This window comes from Hyla sarda, chromosome 12 (assembly GCF_029499605.1).
Source record: "Hyla sarda isolate aHylSar1 chromosome 12, aHylSar1.hap1, whole genome shotgun sequence".
NCBI classification, from domain to species: domain Eukaryota; kingdom Metazoa; phylum Chordata; class Amphibia; order Anura; family Hylidae; genus Hyla; species Hyla sarda.
In genome coordinates this window covers 45438726-45459704 of record NC_079200.1, presented here as the reverse complement: position 1 = coordinate 45459704, position 20979 = coordinate 45438726, and the positions used below count along the sequence as shown (strand labels likewise).

Genomic DNA, 20979 nt, shown 5'->3' with positions numbered 1-20979 from the left:
TCTCCTAAATGCTACTGAAAGGAGGCTGCATGAGACTACATAAAATGTAAAGAAATAAATAGAATAGAACAGGGCTGTTTGTGTGTAATATTGTATTTTAGCACTGTTCATTTCGATGGGGTTGATTATCAAAACCAGATGCAACCCATGGTCAAATATGGAGCTGTTTTTAGAAAGGAGACAGCCATGTTGTTCTAGTCATGTATAACCATGGTAATCTCATGCAACCTCCAGCAACACTAAGGGGGGTATTCAGAGTATAGGCTTAGGCTCAGTTGCAATACCAGACACAACCTTAAAAGGGTTTCTCGTAAAAGGCACTTAGCCTCTAGCAGCAGAATTGGGAATAAGCGTCTGATCAGTGTGACCCCCACTGATCATGAAAACACACATATTTACCTCAAATATACCCCATTGTGTATATGACATTAATATGGCTCGATGTTTTCCTTCCTGCAGAACTAGAGGAGGCTCAGCAGGCATGTCCGCCATGGTGGTACAAGTTTGCAAACACTTTCCTGATTTGGGACTGCTGTAAACCCTGGGTGCAGTTTAAGGAGTGTGTGAAGTTTGTGGTCATGGATCCTTTCGTAGACCTTGGAATCACTATCTGTATTGTTCTCAATACACTTTTCATGGCTATGGAACATTATCCAATGACTGAACAGTTTGAGAATGTGCTATCTGTGGGAAATCTGGTAAGTGTCTTCCAGTAAATGAATTCATCATTGGAGGGGACCTCATGATGTATGATATGATGGGAATACAGAGACATATCCTCTTGTGCTGAGGTCCTTGGTAAACACATTATGTGATGGACTCCGGCCTTCCTTTCAGAAGCAAAGGAAACAAAACTAGCTGAGGAAAACAAAGCTAAAATTTACATATGCAGCGTATACAAAGATTATATTAAGCAGTACAATCAGAATGACAGTGGCCATATAATACTGCCATACAGTGCTTAAATAATGTGACCACGACAGAGGTATATGATAATGCAATGCAATGCCATAATACTGTCATATTATGCCTAAACAATAGTGCAGCAGCCCATTGGGAAATGTATGGTAACAGAGGCCAAGTGGGATGTATAGGTGGATGATGAGGATTGTAGTCTTCAATTGTCACAGTCTGATCACAGTAGGGTTCACTGTGGCCACGGTGGTGGGGTACTTCCACCATACCTCTCCCACTCTTTGGGCTGGTAAACTTAAATGGGCACTGTCAGATACAACAACTTTTGATATGTTGTAAAACATGTATAACCAATGGGTTTTGCAATTCCTTTCACAAAAAAAAAAAAAAATATCAGTATTTTATACTGAAAAAGCCAGTCAAACAACTGCCCCCCCCCCCTGCCTGCTTGGACACATACTAGTCCTGCTGTGTCCATGCATCATCACCTATGTCATGGACACACTTCCTTGATTGACAGCTGTGAGTGCTACTGTCAGTGAGGACAAGCTAGGAGTTGTAGTTTTGCTAATGCTAGGGGAGATGTGAGCAGACAGCATACTGAGGGAGGGGGCGGAGACATGGACTGTGAGGCCACGCCCCGTCCCTTTGAGAGGAATTCAGACTAGTGAGCTAAATTAAAAGTGTAATAAAAAAAATAAATAAAGGTGCTAAACACATAAAAATTAGAGGCACATGGTCAGGATATGGTACTGAGTGATATATTTTAAAAAAAAAATTTTTGTTGGATCTGACGGGTACGTTTTAAGAGGGGTTTGCACTAGGATAATAGTTTGCAAACCCTTGGTGTGCAAATAGATAGCCATAAACATGGTTAGCTTGAAAATAATAACTTGCAGTTCTCTTTACTTAGCAAAAAGAAGAACACTTTTATTAAAAGGCTGGTTTAAGGAAGGTTTTTAAAGAAATCTAAATTCTGTTTCTTTCACTAGTTGTTCCTCTCTCTCTCTCTAGCCTACAGTACTCAGGTTCTCAAGTGCAGGTAGATAGTTACTTGGCATGCAATTCGTCATCACTCAGTCTCAATATAGCACAATTTCTAGTCGCATGATACACAAATTCCCATCTGTCTATCCTTGAAATAGATACAATGTGTAGGCTGCAGGTACTGCAATTCCCAACTGTGGGGTGCAGATATTCAAAACCCATGCACTGACATGCTATAAATAGTTTATTTAGTCTCATCTCAGAGATGAGAACTTGGTTGGTCATAACACTTAGAATAGCCCCACTGTTCGAACATCCATTCAGGTATCAGAGGACCAAGGGTGTGATAAAAAAAAAAAAGTTCCCCACTACATTACGCCACATCCGCTATTCTGAACTGTTGACATCTGGCAGGAAGGGTTCATCAATTAATAATGTTTGCTTCAAATACTGACTTTCCCAATCAGCATTATTAATGCTGTTGCCATATAACTCATGGCTTAGTACTACACTTCTTTTACAGGTTTTTACTGGCATTTTTGCAGCTGAAATGTTCTTCAAGCTGATTGCTTTGGACCCATATAACTACTTCCAGGTCGGATGGAACATCTTTGACAGCATAATAGTGACCCTGAGCTTGGTGGAACTTGGCCTGGCCAATGTGGAAGGTCTGTCAGTGTTGCGTTCTTTCCGTCTGGTAGGTCAAGAACCCAACTTGAGACTTCTATGGAAAGATGATAACGTTTATGGTCATGACATTGTTTAATTGTGCCCTCAGAATCTATGGGGGGGATTCATCAATCTATATAGAATCATTTTAGGTGTATTTTCTTGTGCAAAATCTTGCGCAAGGATATTTCCTGCATTCTTTTTGTGTGTCTTTTTTCCTGCATTCTTTTTGTGCGTCTTTTTCTAAAGATGTCACCCTTCAGGTGTACCATAGAGCTGTTTTTCTGGTAGACATGAATTTATTAACTGCGTCTTCTTTTTTTTTTTGCGCAAAAAAGGACGCAAGTGTCATTTTCTTGCGCAAATATACACCAGCTCCGAGCACACATACAAGTCTGCCTTATATTTTTTTCAAGAGCTGAGATGGGCTGGATTCTATTACTGCACATGAGACCCGTGCGCAAGTTTAGTAAATTTTGCGCAGGTAAATGACAAATACACACAGCAGAAAGGGGTAAAAAAAAATCTCTACCATACACTGATGTTGATGAATCCCCCCTATGTTCTTATAGTCATATATCAGAAAATGTGTTTTAAAACAGGCTTGACATAATACATTCCAAAATAGTAGTATGCAGACAAAGTGTGGATATTGGGGTGCTGCAAATTTCTTAGGTGCCAAAGTGGCTTTCATTAGTATTGTGCCTGTTTGCTTGTATGGTCCTGTCCCAGCATTGCTGCCTTTTTGTGCCCATTTCTTTCTTTTTTACATGTTTTTATTGTGTATCAATACAGTTGTTAATACTTTTCTATTTAATTTTGGAGTTCCTCCATCTCTTTCTGTATTGTATATGCTGCTTTATTGGTAGGACCTTTCTACATGCAGTTTATACTAGTGGTCCCCAACCTGTGTCTCTGTTTGAAAACTTCAATTTTCAGCATGCCGTGGCAGGGAGTTATAGTCTTGTAACACCTGGGGAGACACAGGTAGAGTATCACTAGTTTATACACTAAACTCATTTGTAAAGCAGCAAGCATCACTAGTAGCAGCTCCAGACAGTATTTTATCTTTTAACGCTGTCTTTATTACCTGTATTGGATAAATGGAGCCCTGACTGCTATAAAGAAAATACTCGGCTCAAAATATTGGGCCTATAAAACAACATGGTGTTATAAGTGGACCTTCATTGTAAACTCCTTTCCTATGAATGAAGGAACATGCCTTGTGCCCATTTAGTGCTTCGGATTGTCTGGGAGGGTTTGGACTCCTCTTATCATCAACATAAAGCTTTTTCATTTATAGGTACTGTTAACATACTTACCCTGTTTTATAGTAACTTGCATATATTTTTTTTATTTTTCTAGCTTAGAGTCTTCAAACTTGCTAAGTCTTGGCCCACGTTAAACATGCTCATCAAAATCATTGGTAACTCAGTGGGTGCCCTTGGGAATCTGACGCTGGTTTTGGCCATCATCGTCTTCATCTTTGCAGTGGTGGGAATGCAGCTTTTTGGGAAGAGCTATAAAGAGTGTGTTTGCAAGATCAACTCCGACTGTGTTCTCCCTCGGTGGCACATGCATGATTTCTTCCACTCCTTCCTCATTGTCTTCCGGATTTTGTGTGGAGAGTGGATTGAGACCATGTGGGATTGTATGGAGGTGGCGGGACAAGCCATGTGTCTCGTGGTATTCATGATGGTTATGGTGATTGGTAACTTAGTGGTGAGTTTTTCATTTGTACCATTGCATATGCTGATAGTCTTATCATACTGTACCTCAGATTTTCAGACAAACATAATATCACTGTATCAAAGGTGCAAGTCCTAGTCAGGCTGTGGGTCTAATGACCCAAAATAACAGCATCATAAGGATTTATGTTGCTTTCAGTTCAGGTCTTTGGACTGGGGATAGGTCTTGCTGTTGCAATATAGATGAAAAACATGCAGGAGAAATATGCTCGGCCTTATGGTTCATTCACACAATGGCCCAGATTTATTTCACTGTGTGAGAGAAAAAAATAAAGGGATTTTCCCACATCAACCAATCACAGCTCAGGTAACAAACTCTGGTAAAGTGAAACCTGAGCTGTGATTGGTTGCTGTGGGAAAATCCCTCTATTTTTCTCTCTCACACAGTTTCATAAATCTGGGCCAATGTATTTGTATGCACCATGTGATATGTGGCAGAATACGCCCCACAATCATCGTTGCCGATCTGAACTTTTTCTGGAAAACTTCAAAAATCACAGACGGCCAATGGTTTAATGGATGCATGTATTTTTTTTTTCACCGCCACAGGAAAAAAGTGCTCTATTTTTACGGACTGTGCAGGAATTTCTGCCGGTAATTTGAATTTCCAATGCACTTTGCTGGGAAATATCCCTTATTTTGTTGTGTTTGATATACATTCTACAGTTTACAGTGTAATACCCAAAAACCTCTTGGTCAATAATGCAACATAATGCTCTATGGGGGAGATTTATCAAAACCTGTGCAGAGGAAGAGTGGTGCAGTTGCCCATAGCAACCAATCAGATTGCTTCTTTCATTTTCCACAGGCCTCTAAAGAGGCCTGTGGAAAATGAAAGAAGCAATCTGATTGGTTGCTATGGGCAACTGCCCCACTCTTTCTCTGCACAGGTTTTGATAAATCTCCCCCTATGTGTCTACATAATGATGAAAATAATATGTGGATATAGGACAATATCATTTTTGGCTGTGCGATCGGACCCTTTTAAGGGCCATTTACTGCTAAAGATGCCGTGCTGTGAACTGATGTGCAAGAGCCCAGGTTCTGACAGACCTGAGAGTGGAATAGTAAAACCTTGGCAGCTGGACAAACCATTAGTTAAACTCTATTCTAAGCAGTCAGACATTTCCTCCAGCAGTGCTTTAAAGTTATAATAGGATTTAAGGGAAGCAACTCAAGTAGCAAGGTAATCCTGCCCGCATAGAAAATAGAAATCTGTAGGAAGGTGTCCAGGGATATAATGCAGATATTGCAGATATGGGGAGACAAGATACATATATAAAAGTGCTATTTAAATCACAGCATCATATATCATTTGTACTGAGTCCTCTATCATAACTGCTTTTGGCGCCTGCAGTCCTTACGTGAGTCATTATGAAATATTGTCATTGAATTTGCAAAATGTCAAGTATTCTTATAAAGAAAAAGAAGGACCAAAAAATAAATAAAATACAGTTAAAGAGTACCTGTCACCAAATAAAACTTTTAATACAGTGTCCCTTGTGTAATTACAGACACTTTCCTATTCACTTGCTTTTAAAATTATCAAGATAAATATGTTTAAAATGTAATAAAATAAAACTGTTCCCTGCCACAATTAATATAGTGAGTTTGGTCCGTCCCCCCGGCCTGGCAAGAGACCAAACTCAGGAAGTGCTTCTCTGCACTGAGCTTGATTGACAGCTACACAGAGCCTCACTGACAGCTGCAAAGAGCTTGAGGTCTTCTATTCATCACAGCGCTGCAAAGATGTGAGGGTGAAAGTGGTCCCCCAGCAGGCTTCCGTGATGTCATGCCTGCTGGGAAATGCCCACTTTCTCCTGCTTGGAGATTGCACTATGTGAGCAAGAGGAAAGGTAAGATACAGAGCTTTTTTCAAGAGTTGGGGGAGTGTGAGGAATAGTTAGGTAACATAGCCTGAGTCAGTTTACAAAAGTTTATTTGGTGACAGGTACTCTACTCCTGATCATGTTCTGTGTTTCCTATTGTTGAAAAAAGCAAATAATAGTTCAACTGCAACCTACTGTTTGACTAATGAGTAAGTTATAAATATATACAGTGACCCCTCGACCTACAATGGCCCCGACATATGATAATTTCAACATGCGATGGCCTCTCAGAGACCATCGCATGTTGAAGGCAGCATCAACATACGATGCTTTTGTATGTCGGGGCCATCGCATAAACGGCTATCCTGCAGCGCAGACTGCTTCAGCTGCCACCGGATAGCCGTTTACGGTGCCCCGTGAGCTCCGGTGATGTCTCTTACCTGTCCTGGGGGCTCCGGCGCGTCCTCTTCGGGATCCCTGGGCGCTCTCCATCGACGTCATCACGCCGCTGCGCACGCCGTCCCGTCATCCAATAGGAGCGGCGTGCGTAGAGACATGATGGCGGCGACGGAGCGGGCGGATGCCGGGGAAGCAGAGGCCTTGCCGGAGCGTCGGGGACACCTCGGGGAAGCGGCGACAGTGATGGGCGGCGACATCCAGGGCAGAGGTGACGGTTCGGAGCGGCGGGGACAGGTGAGTACAACTTCCTCTAACAGTGGTCTTCAACCTGAGGACCTCCAGATGTTGCAAAACTACAACACCCAGCATGCCCGGACAGCCAACGGCTGTCCGGGCATGCTGGGTGTTGTAGTTTTGCAACATCTAGAGGTCCGCAGGTTGTAGACCACTGTCCTATGCTTTACATTGCACGGATCCCTCAACATGCGATGGTTTCAACAAACCATGGTCCGTTTGGAACGGATTACCATCGTATGTCGAGGGACCACTGTACATTGTGTAGGGTCCCAGGTGCGATTTTATATAGGATGTGGTTAAACACTGAATTTCTCTACAGGGTGAAGGTGTTCTATTGATTCCTTTAACTTTTCTGTAAATGTTTAAAGGGTTGTCGAAGATTAGAAAACATTGCTGGATTTAACAGCACTCCTGCCCAATGGTTGTTTGCTATTGCAGCTCAGCTCAATTGGAGTAAATACCATGTAGCTGCAGTACCAAATAAAACAAGGGTCGTGATGTTTTTGAAAGAACGCAGCCATGTTTGTGTAATCCTGGAAAACCCCATTAACTCTTTATTGTCTTTGGTTCTGTTTCCAGGTATTGAACCTGTTCTTGGCTTTGTTGCTGAGCTCCTTCAGCGCTGACAATCTCGCGGCCCCTGATGATGATGGGGAGATGAATAACCTACAGATTGCAATAGGAAGGATCACTAGGGGCATCGACTTTGTCAAAAAAACTGTAATTTCGTTGTTACCAATTAAGAAAAAGGACCAGAATAAGGAGGAAGATGGGGATAATATTGAGGATGTAAATAAAGAGAGTTTTGCTCTAAACCACATAGTTAATGAAGAGGAGCCCAATCCTGAAAGTCCAGTTGTTGGTGGCCCAGTGAAAAAGCCACGGTACATTATGACTGAGTTAGATCATATCAATCTGATCAACAACCCCCACTACAGGATAGAAGTGCCTATAGCATCGGAAGAGTCGGATTTCGATTTTCCCGATACGGATGAGGTCAGCACTCAGTCGGAGTTTGAGGAGACAATAATAAAACCCAAGGTAACGTTACAGTCTTCAGACTGGGATTTGTGGAAAGTTAGTGGCATTATGTGTTATGCAAATCATGTAGATGAAATATTGAAATATATTATAGCTATGGAATGTATGGCCAGCTAATGGTAGTAGTTGACCACGAGAACTGAGCGAATCTACAGTAAGATTAATTGAACTGGAATCTGGTGAATTAGCTGTTGATTAAGGTGATTACCTTTTCAAAGTCTTCTCACCCCTGAGGAAGTCTGTTGTGACACAGTTCAGACTTTTCCTGGGAATCGCAAGCAGAATCTTTTTTACAAGACTAAACCAATCCACAGCCAATTCATAAGATTCTAATGACCACCTTCTAAGGGTTAATCTACAATATTTCAGTGGTAACCCAAGAACCTTCTTTTAAATAGCAAAGTAGTAGAGTTGCCACCAGAGGCGGCTCCAGACTTTGTGAGACCTTAGACGAAACTCGAAAACAAGGCCCACACTGAATGTCGCAATGTAGTGTGGGTTGGCAGCACCTGGCCCAAGGCAAAGTATTGTGTGATGCATACAGTGTATACATCGGTGATCTCCAGGGCCGCATGCAGGATTTTCTAAAGGGTTGCGCACTATGGAAAAACTCTCTAGAGGACTTTAGCTCCTTCACATAAACTGTTGCAAAATCTTAGAATCTATAAAATCTACATGAATCTTCAGTGCTAATGACAGATGACTGAGATGTCACCCTGGTGCCAGGAAGTGTAACAGGAGTACTCACCACTGCATGTCTGGCTGTGAGGTGCAGAAGTGGAACAGCACAAACAAGACCTCAAGGAACTTCATAGTGACAGACCGGGGGCACCTTCTAAAGCTCTGCTGCCCTGTATGTCTTTTTCTTCCTGACCCTCCACTAAAGAACCTTCCCTATAAATAGCTAGTCCCCCACTTTGCAGACTCTCCACTCTCCCTTCTGTATGCTCCCCTCCTCCTGATCCTCCTCTGAAAGCTGCCTTCTCTGCATCTCCACAAAGACTCTCCTGTCTCCCATTAGAAATGGCTTCCACCCCTTCTGCCCTCGCCCCCGCCCCCTTTTAGACACCCTCCTCCTTTCTGCTCCCACTTATAAATACCCGCTTCCCCTCTGGCCCCCCGTAAAATGCCCTTTCTATCCTACTTGGCCCCCTCTAAAGAGCACTCTTCCTCTCTTGTACCTCCTTATATGGAGCCCTCTTCCTCTGCTATGCCCCCTATATAGAGCCCTATTCCTGTTGTACCCCCTTATATAGAGCCCTCTTCCTCTGCTCCCCCCCCCATTTAGAGCCCTACTCCTCTGCTGTACGCTCTATATAGAGCTCTATTCCTGTTGTACTTCCTTATATAGACCCCTCCTCCTCTGCTGTTCCCCCCTATATAGAGCCCTCTTTCTCTGCTGTTCCCCCCCTATATAGAGCCCTTTTCATCTGCTCTACCCCCTATATAGAGCCCTCTTCCTCTGTTGTACCCCCTTATATAGAGAACTCTTTCTCTGCTTTAACCCCTATATAGAGTCCTATTCCTTTTTACCCTGGGTCTGACTGCTGGGGCTCCCCACGATCATTGGGGTGGGATCGGGTAATCAGTGAGGAGCGGCTGCAGACGGTACGAGCTCTATGCATTCGGTACCGGTAGACGACATGAGCTCCTCAATGAGAGCATCGAGGTCCCGTCCCAGGTTATCGCGCAGGTGGGTCAATTACTGCACAGAGGGAGGATCACTCTGTGGCTGATGATGGGTGGTGCAGGGGACCACGCCCCCTCCCATAGACTTGCATTGAGGGGGCGGGGCGTGGCATCACGCAGGGGCGGAGCAGTGACATCACGATACTCTGTCCCCTGCACCACCCGTCATCAGCCACAGAGCGATCCTCGCTCTGTGCAGCTAAAAAACGGGGCTGCTGCAGGACAGATCGTGGGGGTCCCCAGCAGCAGTCCCCGCAATCTAACATCTTATCTCCTATCCTTTTGATAGGGGATAAGATGTTTACTGACGGAGTACCCCTTTAATGTCTTGTGTTCACTACCTGTGATAACAAGCAGTGTTAATTCTGCGATATACGACTATAATCTTTGAGCCAGTAAAAACTATTAAGCATAGTAAGTGTAAATATATATATATATATATATATATATATATATATATATATATATATATGAAAAGAATGTTTAGGCCATAGTAAATATATTTTTACCACCATGATATATATTACTGTATATATGATTTACAGAAGTGTTACACAGGACATTTATGGTTCTCTCTAGATGTCACTGTATATATTCCAGGGTCTCTCCTCTCTGCTTTAGGGGGTGTCAGGAGGAAATAAGAACCATATACCATATAGGGTGGACAAGGTTTGCCCTAATTTTTCCTGCATATTCTAAGGGCTGCTCGGATACATGTTGTTCGTTTTTAGAAAATTAATGTGACCCTTGCTGACATAAGATTATTTTGATAAATTGTAAATTCCCTGAATTTTTCTGCTCAGTTGTCTAATCTTGCATATTATATGAGCCTTTAAAACTAGCATGGAATTCACTCAGACTCCTTACAACTTTACTTGTCTACAGCATTCCTTTTTCATCCTTTTTTGCATTGTGGTGGCCCAGTACAGGATGGTGTGTCCCTGTACATTTCCCCTGCCCTGTCAGGCAGAGTCCCTCCATGTCCCCAGGGCCCCCCTACAGTGTAACCCATATCGTATATTTGTTTGTATCACTAGTGTACTGTTGCTTTAAATATTATACCATGTGCTTGTTACCCAGGAGGCACTAGTGACCAGGTGACACCCCCCCCCCCCCCCCCAAGTGACCTATGGGATCCTTGCTAAGCTCCCCTATAAAAACCAGGGGCTGCAATCTTGCCCTTAGCTTTCTTGGAGTTTTTAGTTCTGGTTCCTGAGGTTCAGTTCAGTCAAGACGTCTCAGAGTGTGTCCAGAGCTTTGGAGGCCTCAAGCCTAAAGTCAGCTCAAGTAAGCTCAAAGTCATCTTCATGTCAATTGTCAAGTCAAGTCTTCTATATAGTCACCGTGGCCTGCACTAAAGTGTCTCTACATACTGCAAGTCCCAGCAAGCCTGCGAGGTCCCCCTGTGTCACTGGTCACCTCCTTGGGATATTGGCTGTACTGCATAGACTGTTCACCTGTAGTAGTAAAGCTACTGTTGTCCGTAACTTGCCTAGCCCAGGACCAGCGGTATAACCTTCGGGTGGTTAAGGCTAAACCATGCCCTGGCGTCACGACAAGAAGGAGTTAATAACATCTGCCCCCAGGGTTACAACATCTGCCCTGCATTGCACCCCGCTATACCACAGCATTGTATTGCATGTTTTTTTTTCTGTTCTTATCGTATATCTGAATAACTTATACAATAAAGCCTTTTTGTCAGCAATTTTATTCACTTTTTTATTAGTACTTTTTTTGTTACATTCTATTGTTGGACAGAGAGCAGTCCTCCAAAACGCCTGATCAATCTATAGTAATTTAAATAGAAACGTACCGATAAGAGCAAAAAATATTTGTAAAAGACTTGTTTGTGACCAAGATTAAAATACACATAGAATATTTAATATACAACAATGCACAGATTATGCAAGGACTTGTTACAGGACTTGTTAAGGACCTTGTGACAGTCCTGATAAACAGAATAAATAATGAATATATGGTAAAAAGGTGATTAGTTGAAACTTGTTTAACATTTTTATTATCTACCATTTTACCAACAATGTTGAACAAGTTTTATATAATCACCTTCTTACCCTTTTTTAATGATCCCTGCGACAATGTGTCCTTGCATAATCTGTGTATTGTTTCTTGTACTCCACATTCTATTGTTTGACAGGCAACAAGTCTTATTTTTTGTGTTTTTTATTTTTTTTTGTAATTTCTCCTGCAATACTTTAATGCCATTAGATACACTCCCTCCTTTTTTCTTTCTTTTATGTTGCATTTATTTGAACATGTAAAATATGTTAGATACGTGTTTTACACTTGCGCTAACCCAGTGATTCCCAACCAGGGTGCATCCAGCTGTTGCAGAACTACAACTCTCAGCCAAAGGCTGTCCGGTCATGCTGGGAGTTGTAGTTTTGCAACAGTTGGAGGCACCCTAGTTCGTTGGTAAACAGAAACACTGGGTTAGCGCAAGTGTAAAACACGTATCGAACATATTTTCATGTTAAAAAAATACACATTACATAAAAATAAATGTATTAACAATAAGTATATATTAAAAACACATATTTTACTACACGTATAAATATCTACATAAAAAATACAATAAAAATAACCAACATGACATGTTATACTTAAATCACCTGTCAATCAAACACATCAATCATTCATGCAGCATTCATTCAACATTACATCATGTACAGTGGTCCCTCAACATACAATGGTAATTCGTTCCACCTGTCCCCGTCGCTGTGGACTGCGTCACCGCTGCCCTGAATATCGCCCTCCATCGCTGTCGCCGCGTCCCCGGGGTGTCCCCACCACTCCGGACTGTATCTGCTGCCTGGGATCGTCGCTCTTCATCGCTGTCATCACGCCGCTGCGCACGCCGCTGCGCACGCCGCTGCGCACGCCGCTGCGCACGCCGCTCCTATTGGATGACGGACGGCGTGTGCAGTGACGTGATGACGACGAAGGAGAGTGACGGCGATGCAGGGGATCCTGAAGAGAACTGTCCGGAGCCCCGAGGACAGGTAAGTGATTATCACCGGACCACACGGAGCACCGTAAACGGCTATCCGATGGCAGCTGAAGCAGTCTGCGCTGCCGGATTGCCGTTTATGCGATGGCCCCGACATACAAAAGCATCGTATGTTGATGCTGCCTTCAACATGCGATGGCCTCTGAGAGGCCATCGCATGTTGAAATTATCGTATGTCGGGGCCATCGTAGGTCGGGGGGTCAATGTATTAATAAATCACAAAAAATTATACATTATCTTACCTGTCTTCCAATGTTCCGATCTCCGCGGCTCTCTTCTTTTAAGTGCACCCGCTCCCCATAATGGTCCCCTGTTTTAAAAAAAATAAAATTAGTTTCTCACAATTTCATAGGCATGTACAATTAGTTTTGTTACGAATTCAGATTAATTCGGATGTAAATATTTTGTACATTCGGATCAATCCGAATGTACGAAATATGAACAATTCGGACAAAAACTAATTTCTTACAAAACAAATTTCACATGTCTAGTTATACGTTACTCAGTACATCATCATGATCATGTACATGTAATTTTTATGTCTTTATCACCCATATTTCACTAAAAAAAATAGCATATTGCAGCTTCTTGATGTCTTTTCCATCTTCCCAAAGGAAGGGGCGTGTCCTTCTCTTGCCAACACTGTGATGACTCCTCCCCCTCACTCACTCTACCTACAGCTTTTGCAAAACTACGACTCAGCATGCCCAGAAATCCTTTGACTGTCCAGGCATGCTTGGAGTTGTAGTTTTGCAACAGCTGGAAGCACATATTTGGTAAAACTCTGTGTTACAGCAAGGGCCCCCAGTCGGCCCCTGGCCACACCTCTGCCCCACCCCTATTCGGACATCAGCCTGATTGGTGATTTCTGACATTACCCGAAGGAGTGGGAGAAGGCACTGTGCGTACATGTATGCTTTATGTCCTAAGGGTTCATTTACACAGACAGAACCGCAGCGTATTTTACAGTGCGCATTCGCCGACAATGGACCCTACAGTGCTGCCTCCATCTGTGTCTGCTCATAGCAGCAATCCGCCGCTACGAAGAGACACGCTTTGATGTGCATGTTCGCCGCGCGCATACGCAGTATACTCGCACACATCGCGGCTGCTCTCGGCCTAGCTCAGGGAACAGGAGGAGCGGCTGCGATGTGTGCGAGTATACTGCGCGTGCGCGCGGCGAACATGCACATCAAAGCGTGTCTGCTCGTAGTGGTGGATTGTCGCTATGAGCAGACACAGATGGAGGCAGCACTGTAGGGTCCATTGTTGGCGGATCCGCACCATAAAATACGCTGCGGATCCGTCCGTGTAAATGAGCCCTAAGGACACAAGGCATACATGTACGCACAGACACAGATGGAGGTGCACTGTAGGGTCCATTGCCGGCGGATCCGCATCGTAATATACCATGTGAATGAGCACTTAGGGTACGTTCACATGTACAGGATCTGCTGTATATTTCCTGTAGCTGATTTTGCTACCTATTGAAGCTAATGGGTTGCAAAGTCAGCTGCAAAAAATATGCAGCAAAAATATGCAGCAGATCCTGTACATGTGAAGGGGTTAATGATAAATAAACAAGCAGTGTGTTCACATGTTGTTGCCCCAGTGGGGTCACTTTCCCTCTTCAAGTGTCCACAGGTCACATTACCAGAACAAATGGCCATTTTTGCCGCAATTTTTCCAAAAATATTGTTCTGGTAATGTGACCTGTTGGTGACCTGTGGACACTGGAGGAGGGAAAGTGACCCCACTGGGCTGCTGCTTTACACACACACCCCAGCCCCAGGATATACTGCTGATCAGAGGGGAGAGAGGTAGAACACAGGGACATCACTCACCCTCACATGAAGCGGCCTCTCTGTGTTCCCGGGAGGCCTGTCAACTCTTGGCCCCCTCCTCTTCCTGTGCTGGGGGCGGAGCCATCAGGTCCTCTTCATCCCTGCTGCAGCCTGTCTCTGCTAACCATAGGCAGAGCAGGAGCAGCGCAGGGATATTTATATAGAGAAAGACATCACCTGAAAGTAGCGCTTGTCCTACTAGGGATCCATTACAAGTGTCCTGAATCCTCAGCAGCTGTAACGGGCCCTTTACCCGGCTGGGCCTTCGGACCATGGTCGAATGGACTGGCCGGTCAGTCCGCCCCTGGTTACAGCAGTGTTGCTGCAGGCTGAGTTCCTCCTGCAGCCTTGTTAATCAGCCATCTTGTATCCATGACACTTGAACACGCTGCTGAGGAACTCATCAGTGTCCCAGGAGGTAAAAGGACCCCTAGTGGTGAGATTTTTTGAGGCAGTTTTCTTTAATAAAATGTGAAATTTTTTCAAAGAAGTATATTAGAAAAACTATTGTTTTGCCAAGATGTACAATATATAAAAACTTTTTATTTCTGACAGTGCCCATTTAAGATTTGTTCATGCTTTTCACTGACTTGCATGTTACTCTCCTTGTAGAAGAAACTTTATGATGGTTCTTCAGTGTGCAGTACAGCAGATTATAGACCTCCAGAGCCAGAGGAAGAGGAAGAAGCCTTAGAACATAAAGAAGATGACGGCCCTGAAGAATGCTTTACAGAAGGTATATATTTTGCTAATTTGTCTGGCCTACAAGAAACAGAATCCCAACATAAGCATCTTTTAAAGAAGGCTTCTCTATGACCAATGGTGTACATAGAAAGAGGAGGCCTAATGGTAAAAATACAAAAAGCCCCCTCCCCCCCCCCCATTTTGATTTGCAAGGTTGCCACCTACAGTAGAAGAGAATGTAAGGCTTCAGAGGGAACCTGGCTCAACGGCGCTGAACGACCACAACAGGTGAAGGATTCAAAGGATTTTATTGTCCAGAATGCAAAGCGTTTCGCTGCGCATGTGCAGCTTCATCAGGCATGCCTGATGAAGCTGCACATGCGCAGCGAAACGCTTTGCATTCTGGACTATAAAATCCTTTGAATCCTTCACCTGTTGTGGTCGTTCAGCGCCGTTGAGCCGGGTTCCCTCTGAAGCCTTACATTCTCTTGCCTGACTATTAACGGAGGGCAGCAGACGACCTACACCTTTCTCTACGCCTATATCATTGTTGTGTATGAAGTTGCACAACCACCCAGGGTGAGCAATTTATTTAAATAATTACCTCACCATTGGATTGCAAACGGTACTACTCTATGGAGCGCCTGTCTTCCTTATACCCACAGTAGAAGAACTGGATCTTTGTTCCCCCCTTCCTCTTGTTTGGGTCTAATATAGTCCATGTGTAGAGGGAGCATTGCAAAGGTTCTCCCCAACTATTAACAACAGGGATGAAATATACATAGGTGACATGAGATATGGGACCCTTTAAACAAGAGGTGGACTCATTTTTCAGTCATTGTTGAGAGCCCATGGTCAAGGAGAATCCACAACCCCTTGTAAAAAAAAATGCAAGAAATAGGTGCAAGTCAAGTGCATTTAATTAACTAAATAATGTATACTTTGGCTATAGTGGTTGATAAGGGGTCCATAATTTTTGAAACCTGAGGGTCCAGATCATGTTCAGTCCATCACTAAACTCACCAAAGAAAACATACATTGATACTCTTGGTTAAATATTACAACCACCTCAACCTTGCTCGGGCACAGGACTAGAATTGCTAAGGGGGGAGGATCTTAAAGGGGTACTCCGCCTAACAATATCTTATCCCCTATTTACAGGATAGGGGATAAGATGTCTGATCGTGGGGGTTCTGCCGCTGGGGAAGCCCGCGATCTCTGGGCCGGCAGCGGCAGCGTCCGGAACACGGAAGCTTGGAGCTTCTGCGTGTGTGGAGTCACGCCACGCCCACTCAATTCATCTCTTTGGGAGAGGGCGAGACGGCTACTATGTAGGCGTCATGCCTCCTCCAATAGAAATGAATGGAGGGGGCGTGGTGGCTGTAGTCGCCAGTCATCCGGCACAGAGCGGAGTTCGCATCATGCACGGATGAATAGGGTGCCGCATCGGAGATCGCGGGGGTCTCCAACGGCGATCAGACATCTTATCCCCTTTCCTTTGGATAAGGGATAGATGTTTATTGACGGAGTACACCTTTAAGCCCTTCTGGTGAATGTTCTTAAATCTAGATTTGCCCTAAATTATATAGTACCAAAAAATAATCATTTCTATGTCTTAGAGTCTTTTAGTGATGTAACTTCATGTGACATGAGCATTGATATACTGCTGTATTACATCTGTCTGACACAAACATTGTGCTGAATTTTTGTTTGTCTTCATCATCTACAACTTGTAAAATCTGCGGTATATGCACAGGGGTGGACTGACAACGCTCAGGGCCCCCGGACTAAATAAAGCAAGGGCCCCCAGAAAGACTTGGGATCTCTGCCAACTTGGGATCTCTGTCTGTGATACCCAGTCCAACTTGGCTCCAGTCTCCACTCACCTTTAAAAGGGTACTCTGGTAGAAAACTTTTTTTTTTTTGTTAGATCAACTGGTGCCAGAAAGTTACACAGATTTGTAAATTACTTCTATTAAACATTCATAATCCTTCCAGTACCTATAAGCGACTGTATACTACAGAGGAAATTATTTTCTATTTGTATTTCTTTTCTGTCATGACCACAGTGCTCTCTGCTGAAATCTCTGTTCATTTTACAAAATGTCCAGAGCAGTATATGTTTGCTATGGGGAATTTCTCCTGCTCTGGACAGTTCCTAAAATGGACAGAGGTGTCAGCAGAGAGCCCTGTGGTTTTGAAAGAAAAGAAATCCAAAAAGAAAAGAATTCCCTCTTTAGCTTACAGCCACTAATAAGTACTGGAAAGATAAAAAAATGTAATAGAAGTAAGTTACATATCTGTTTAACTTTCTGGCACCAGTTGATTTAAAAAAAAAAAAAAAAGTTTTCCACCTTGCCTTTCACCGCTCACTACATGATGGCACAGTCAGATTTATAACTCATATCTCTGACTGTGCCATCATATAGTGAACGGTGAAAGGCAGGTAGAAAATAGCAACTAGTCCATTCATAAGCCACACACTTTCCTTTTTTTTGCCCCCTGATTGGATGAGGCGGAGGCCTCTTAGATTTATTACAGAATTAGCACAGCAGCACAGAGTATTTCTGGAGGGAACTGTAGTGAGGTAGAATGTCTGCCTCACTACAGTTCCTGCCAGAAATTCTCTGTGCTGCTGGGAAGCCTACTCCATCTTCTACCTGCCTTTCAACACCCCCTACATGATGGTACAGTCAGCGATATGTTATATTTCACATATAACTCAGACTGTTACATCATGTAGGGAGCAGTGAAAGGCAGGTAGAAGATACATACAACTATACAATTCATAAGCCACCTGGCCGGGCTAGCCTGTTTTTGGGTCCATGCAGATGCCGAATGAGAAAGCCAGCAGAGAGATCAGGGCACTTCTTCGGCAGGGCTCTGTATACCGAGGACAAGCAGGGCTCTGTACACTGAGGACAAGCAGGGCTCTGTACACTGAGGACAAGCAGGGCTCTGTACAATGAGGACAAGCAGGGCTCTGTACACTGATGACAAGCGGGGCTCTGTACACTGAGGACAAGCAGGGCTCTGTACACTGAGGACAAGCAGGGCTCTGTACAGTGAGGACAAGCAGGGCTCTGTACATTGAGAGCAAGCAGGGCTCTGTGCAGTGAGAGCAAGCAGGGCTCTGTGCAGTGAGGACAAGCAGGGCTCTGTACACTGAAGACAAGCAGGGCTCTGTACATCGAGGACAAGCAGGGCTCTGTACACTGAGGACAAGCAGGGCTCTGTACACTGAGAACAAGCAGGGTTCTGTGCAGTGAGGACAAGCAGGGCTCTGTACACTGAGGACAAGCAGGGCTCTGTACAGTGAGGACAAGCAGGGCTCTGTACAGTGAGGACAAGCAGGGCTCTGTGCAGTGAGAACAAGCAGGGCTCTGTGCAGTGAGGACAAGCAGGGCTCTGTACACTGAAGACAAGCAGGGCTCTGTACATCGAGGACAAGCAGGGCTCTGTACATCGAGGACAAGCAGGGCTCTGTACATCGAGGACAAGCAGGGCTCTGTACACTGAGAACAAGCAGGGCTCTGTGCAGTGAGGACAAGCAGGGCTCTGTACATCGAGGACAAGCAGGGCTCTGTACACTGAGGACAAGCAGGGCTCTGTACACTGAGGACAAGCAGGGCTCTGTACACTGAGGACAAGCAGGGCTCTGTATACTGAAGACAATCAGGGCTCTGTACACTGAGGACAATCAGGGCTCTGTGCAGTGAGGACAAGCAGGGCTCTGTACATCGAGGACAAGCAGGGCTCTGTACACTGAGGACAAGCAGGGCTCTGTACACTGAGGACAAGCAGGGCTCTGTACACTGAGGACAAGCAGAGCTCTGTATACTGAAGACAATCAGGGCTCTGTACACTGAGGACATGCAGGGCTCCATACACTGACACTGAGGACAAGCAGGGCTCTGTGCACTGAGGAAAAGCAGGACTCTGTACACTGAGGACAAGCAGGGCTCTGTACACTGAAGACAAGCAGGGCTCTGTACAGTGAGGACAAGCAGGGCTCTGTACACTGAGGAAAAGCAGGGCTCTGTACACTGAGGACAAGCAGGGCTCTGTACCTCAAGGATAAGCAGGGCTCTGTACACCAAGGACAAGCAGGGCTCTGTACACTGAGGAAAAGCAGGGCTCCGTACACTAATGACAAGCAGGGCTCTGTACACTGAGGACAAGCAGGACTCTGTACAATAAGGACAAGCAGAGCTCTGTACAGTGAGGACAAGCAGAGCTCTGTACAGTGAGGACAAGCTGTGCTCCGTACACTGAGGACAAGCTGGGCTCTGTACACTGAGGACAAGCAGGACTCTGTACACTGAGGACAAGCAGAACTCTGTACACTGAGGACAAGCAGGGCTCTGTACACTGAGGACGAGCAGAGCTCTGTACACTGAGGACAAGCAGGGCTCTGTACACTGATTACAAGCAGGGCTCTGTACACTGAGGACAAGCAGAGCTCTGTACACTGAGGACAAGCAGGGCTCTGTACACTGAGGACAAGCAGGGGTCCATACAATAAGGACAAGTGGGGGCTCTGTACACTGAGGACAAGCGGGGCTCTTTACACTGAGGACAAGCGGGGCTCTTTACACTGAGGACAAGCAGGGCTCTGTAGACTGAAGACAAGCAGGGCTCCGTACACTGAGGACAAGCAGGGAGGGTGCACTGGTCTTCGGCGGGAGCAGTGAACTCAGGCATGCGGTGCTTAGAGGTGAAGTTTACATGACCTAAGTGCCACTACCAGGCAGCCACTGCAGTTCTCTTAAAGGGCCGCCGCTACAGTAGCTGTCTGGGAGTGGAATAACTGTAACAGCTCCGGGCCCGACTCTGACATCGGAGCCGCACAGACCCTTTCCACGTGCGGGGTCCAGCTATTTAGAATTTTTTTTTTGTTTGTTTGATTTTACATGAGAGGCGGTGGATGGCAGGCCCTTTTCCTGGCCAGCCTTCAGACGATGTCCAAATGGACCGGCCGGTCAGTCCGCCCCTGTATATGCAGATGCAGTGTGAAGTATTGTGGTGATTTCTAAGCCAGTGTTCTAAGTATCTTACTCAAACATTTACATCAAGTGCCCCCCAAAGTACCCCCTAGAGAGATGGCACATAACCCAGAGATACTCAGCCCAAAATTTAGGAACATTTGATGTTCGAAGCTATTAGCAACAGTTTATAAGGTAATAGTTGTTTTGGGACTTTGCACGAATTTTTGTTCCACCTGGCAGATGTATGTCAGGGTTGGTGGAATATTTGTATATGCTTCAATGAACAGGTGAATAAAGCCTTCAAGAAAAGAGAAGGGAAACTAACACATTTACAGACTCTTATCTCTGTAAAGGGTTATTATCTTACAAGAGGATTTACACAGCAATGCGACTTCATGTCTCCAGGGACCAATAACATCAGAATAGTTTTTAAGACAAAGACTAGAAATGCCCAAGAAATAAGTAAATATGGGGGGATTTGTAATTTCTGTAATTTTTTGTTGTTGTTGTACAAGGCTCTTGGATCAGAATAAATCTATATAGGTTCCAGACTTGTACCAGTGATTCTATTCCTGCAAAGCTTCCCATAAATTGTAATGATAAAATTGACTTTTATGGCATATCCATGCACTGCCCATAATAATATAAAGTGATCGCAACCAATGGTCCCTTTAACACATACCTCAATATGATACTTAAAGGGCTATTCCGGGCAAAAACATTTTATCTCCTATCCAAAGGATAAGATGTCTGATCTCGGGGGGCCCGCTACTGAGACCCACCGCGATATCTCTGTAGCACCCGCATTCTATGCGGGGATTGCGTCTCTAGTTTCGGAAACCTCCGGGTTTCCGGGACTGG

At 44.5% G+C, this 20979-nt stretch overlaps 1 protein-coding gene across 3 annotated transcripts in view; it reads left to right on the top strand.

The window, feature by feature from the left end:
- SCN4A (sodium voltage-gated channel alpha subunit 4) overlaps nt 1-20979 on the top strand; it is a 108566-nt gene that overhangs the window by 72275 nt on the left and 15312 nt on the right. For all 3 annotated transcript variants that reach the window (XM_056547843.1, XM_056547844.1, XM_056547845.1), the window contains 5 exons: nt 460-698; nt 2426-2599; nt 3937-4293; nt 7424-7885; nt 15059-15182. In XM_056547843.1, the coding sequence (XP_056403818.1) occupies nt 460-698; nt 2426-2599; nt 3937-4293; nt 7424-7885; nt 15059-15182 (1356 nt within the window). The remainder of the gene's footprint in view (nt 1-459; nt 699-2425; nt 2600-3936; nt 4294-7423; nt 7886-15058; nt 15183-20979) is intronic.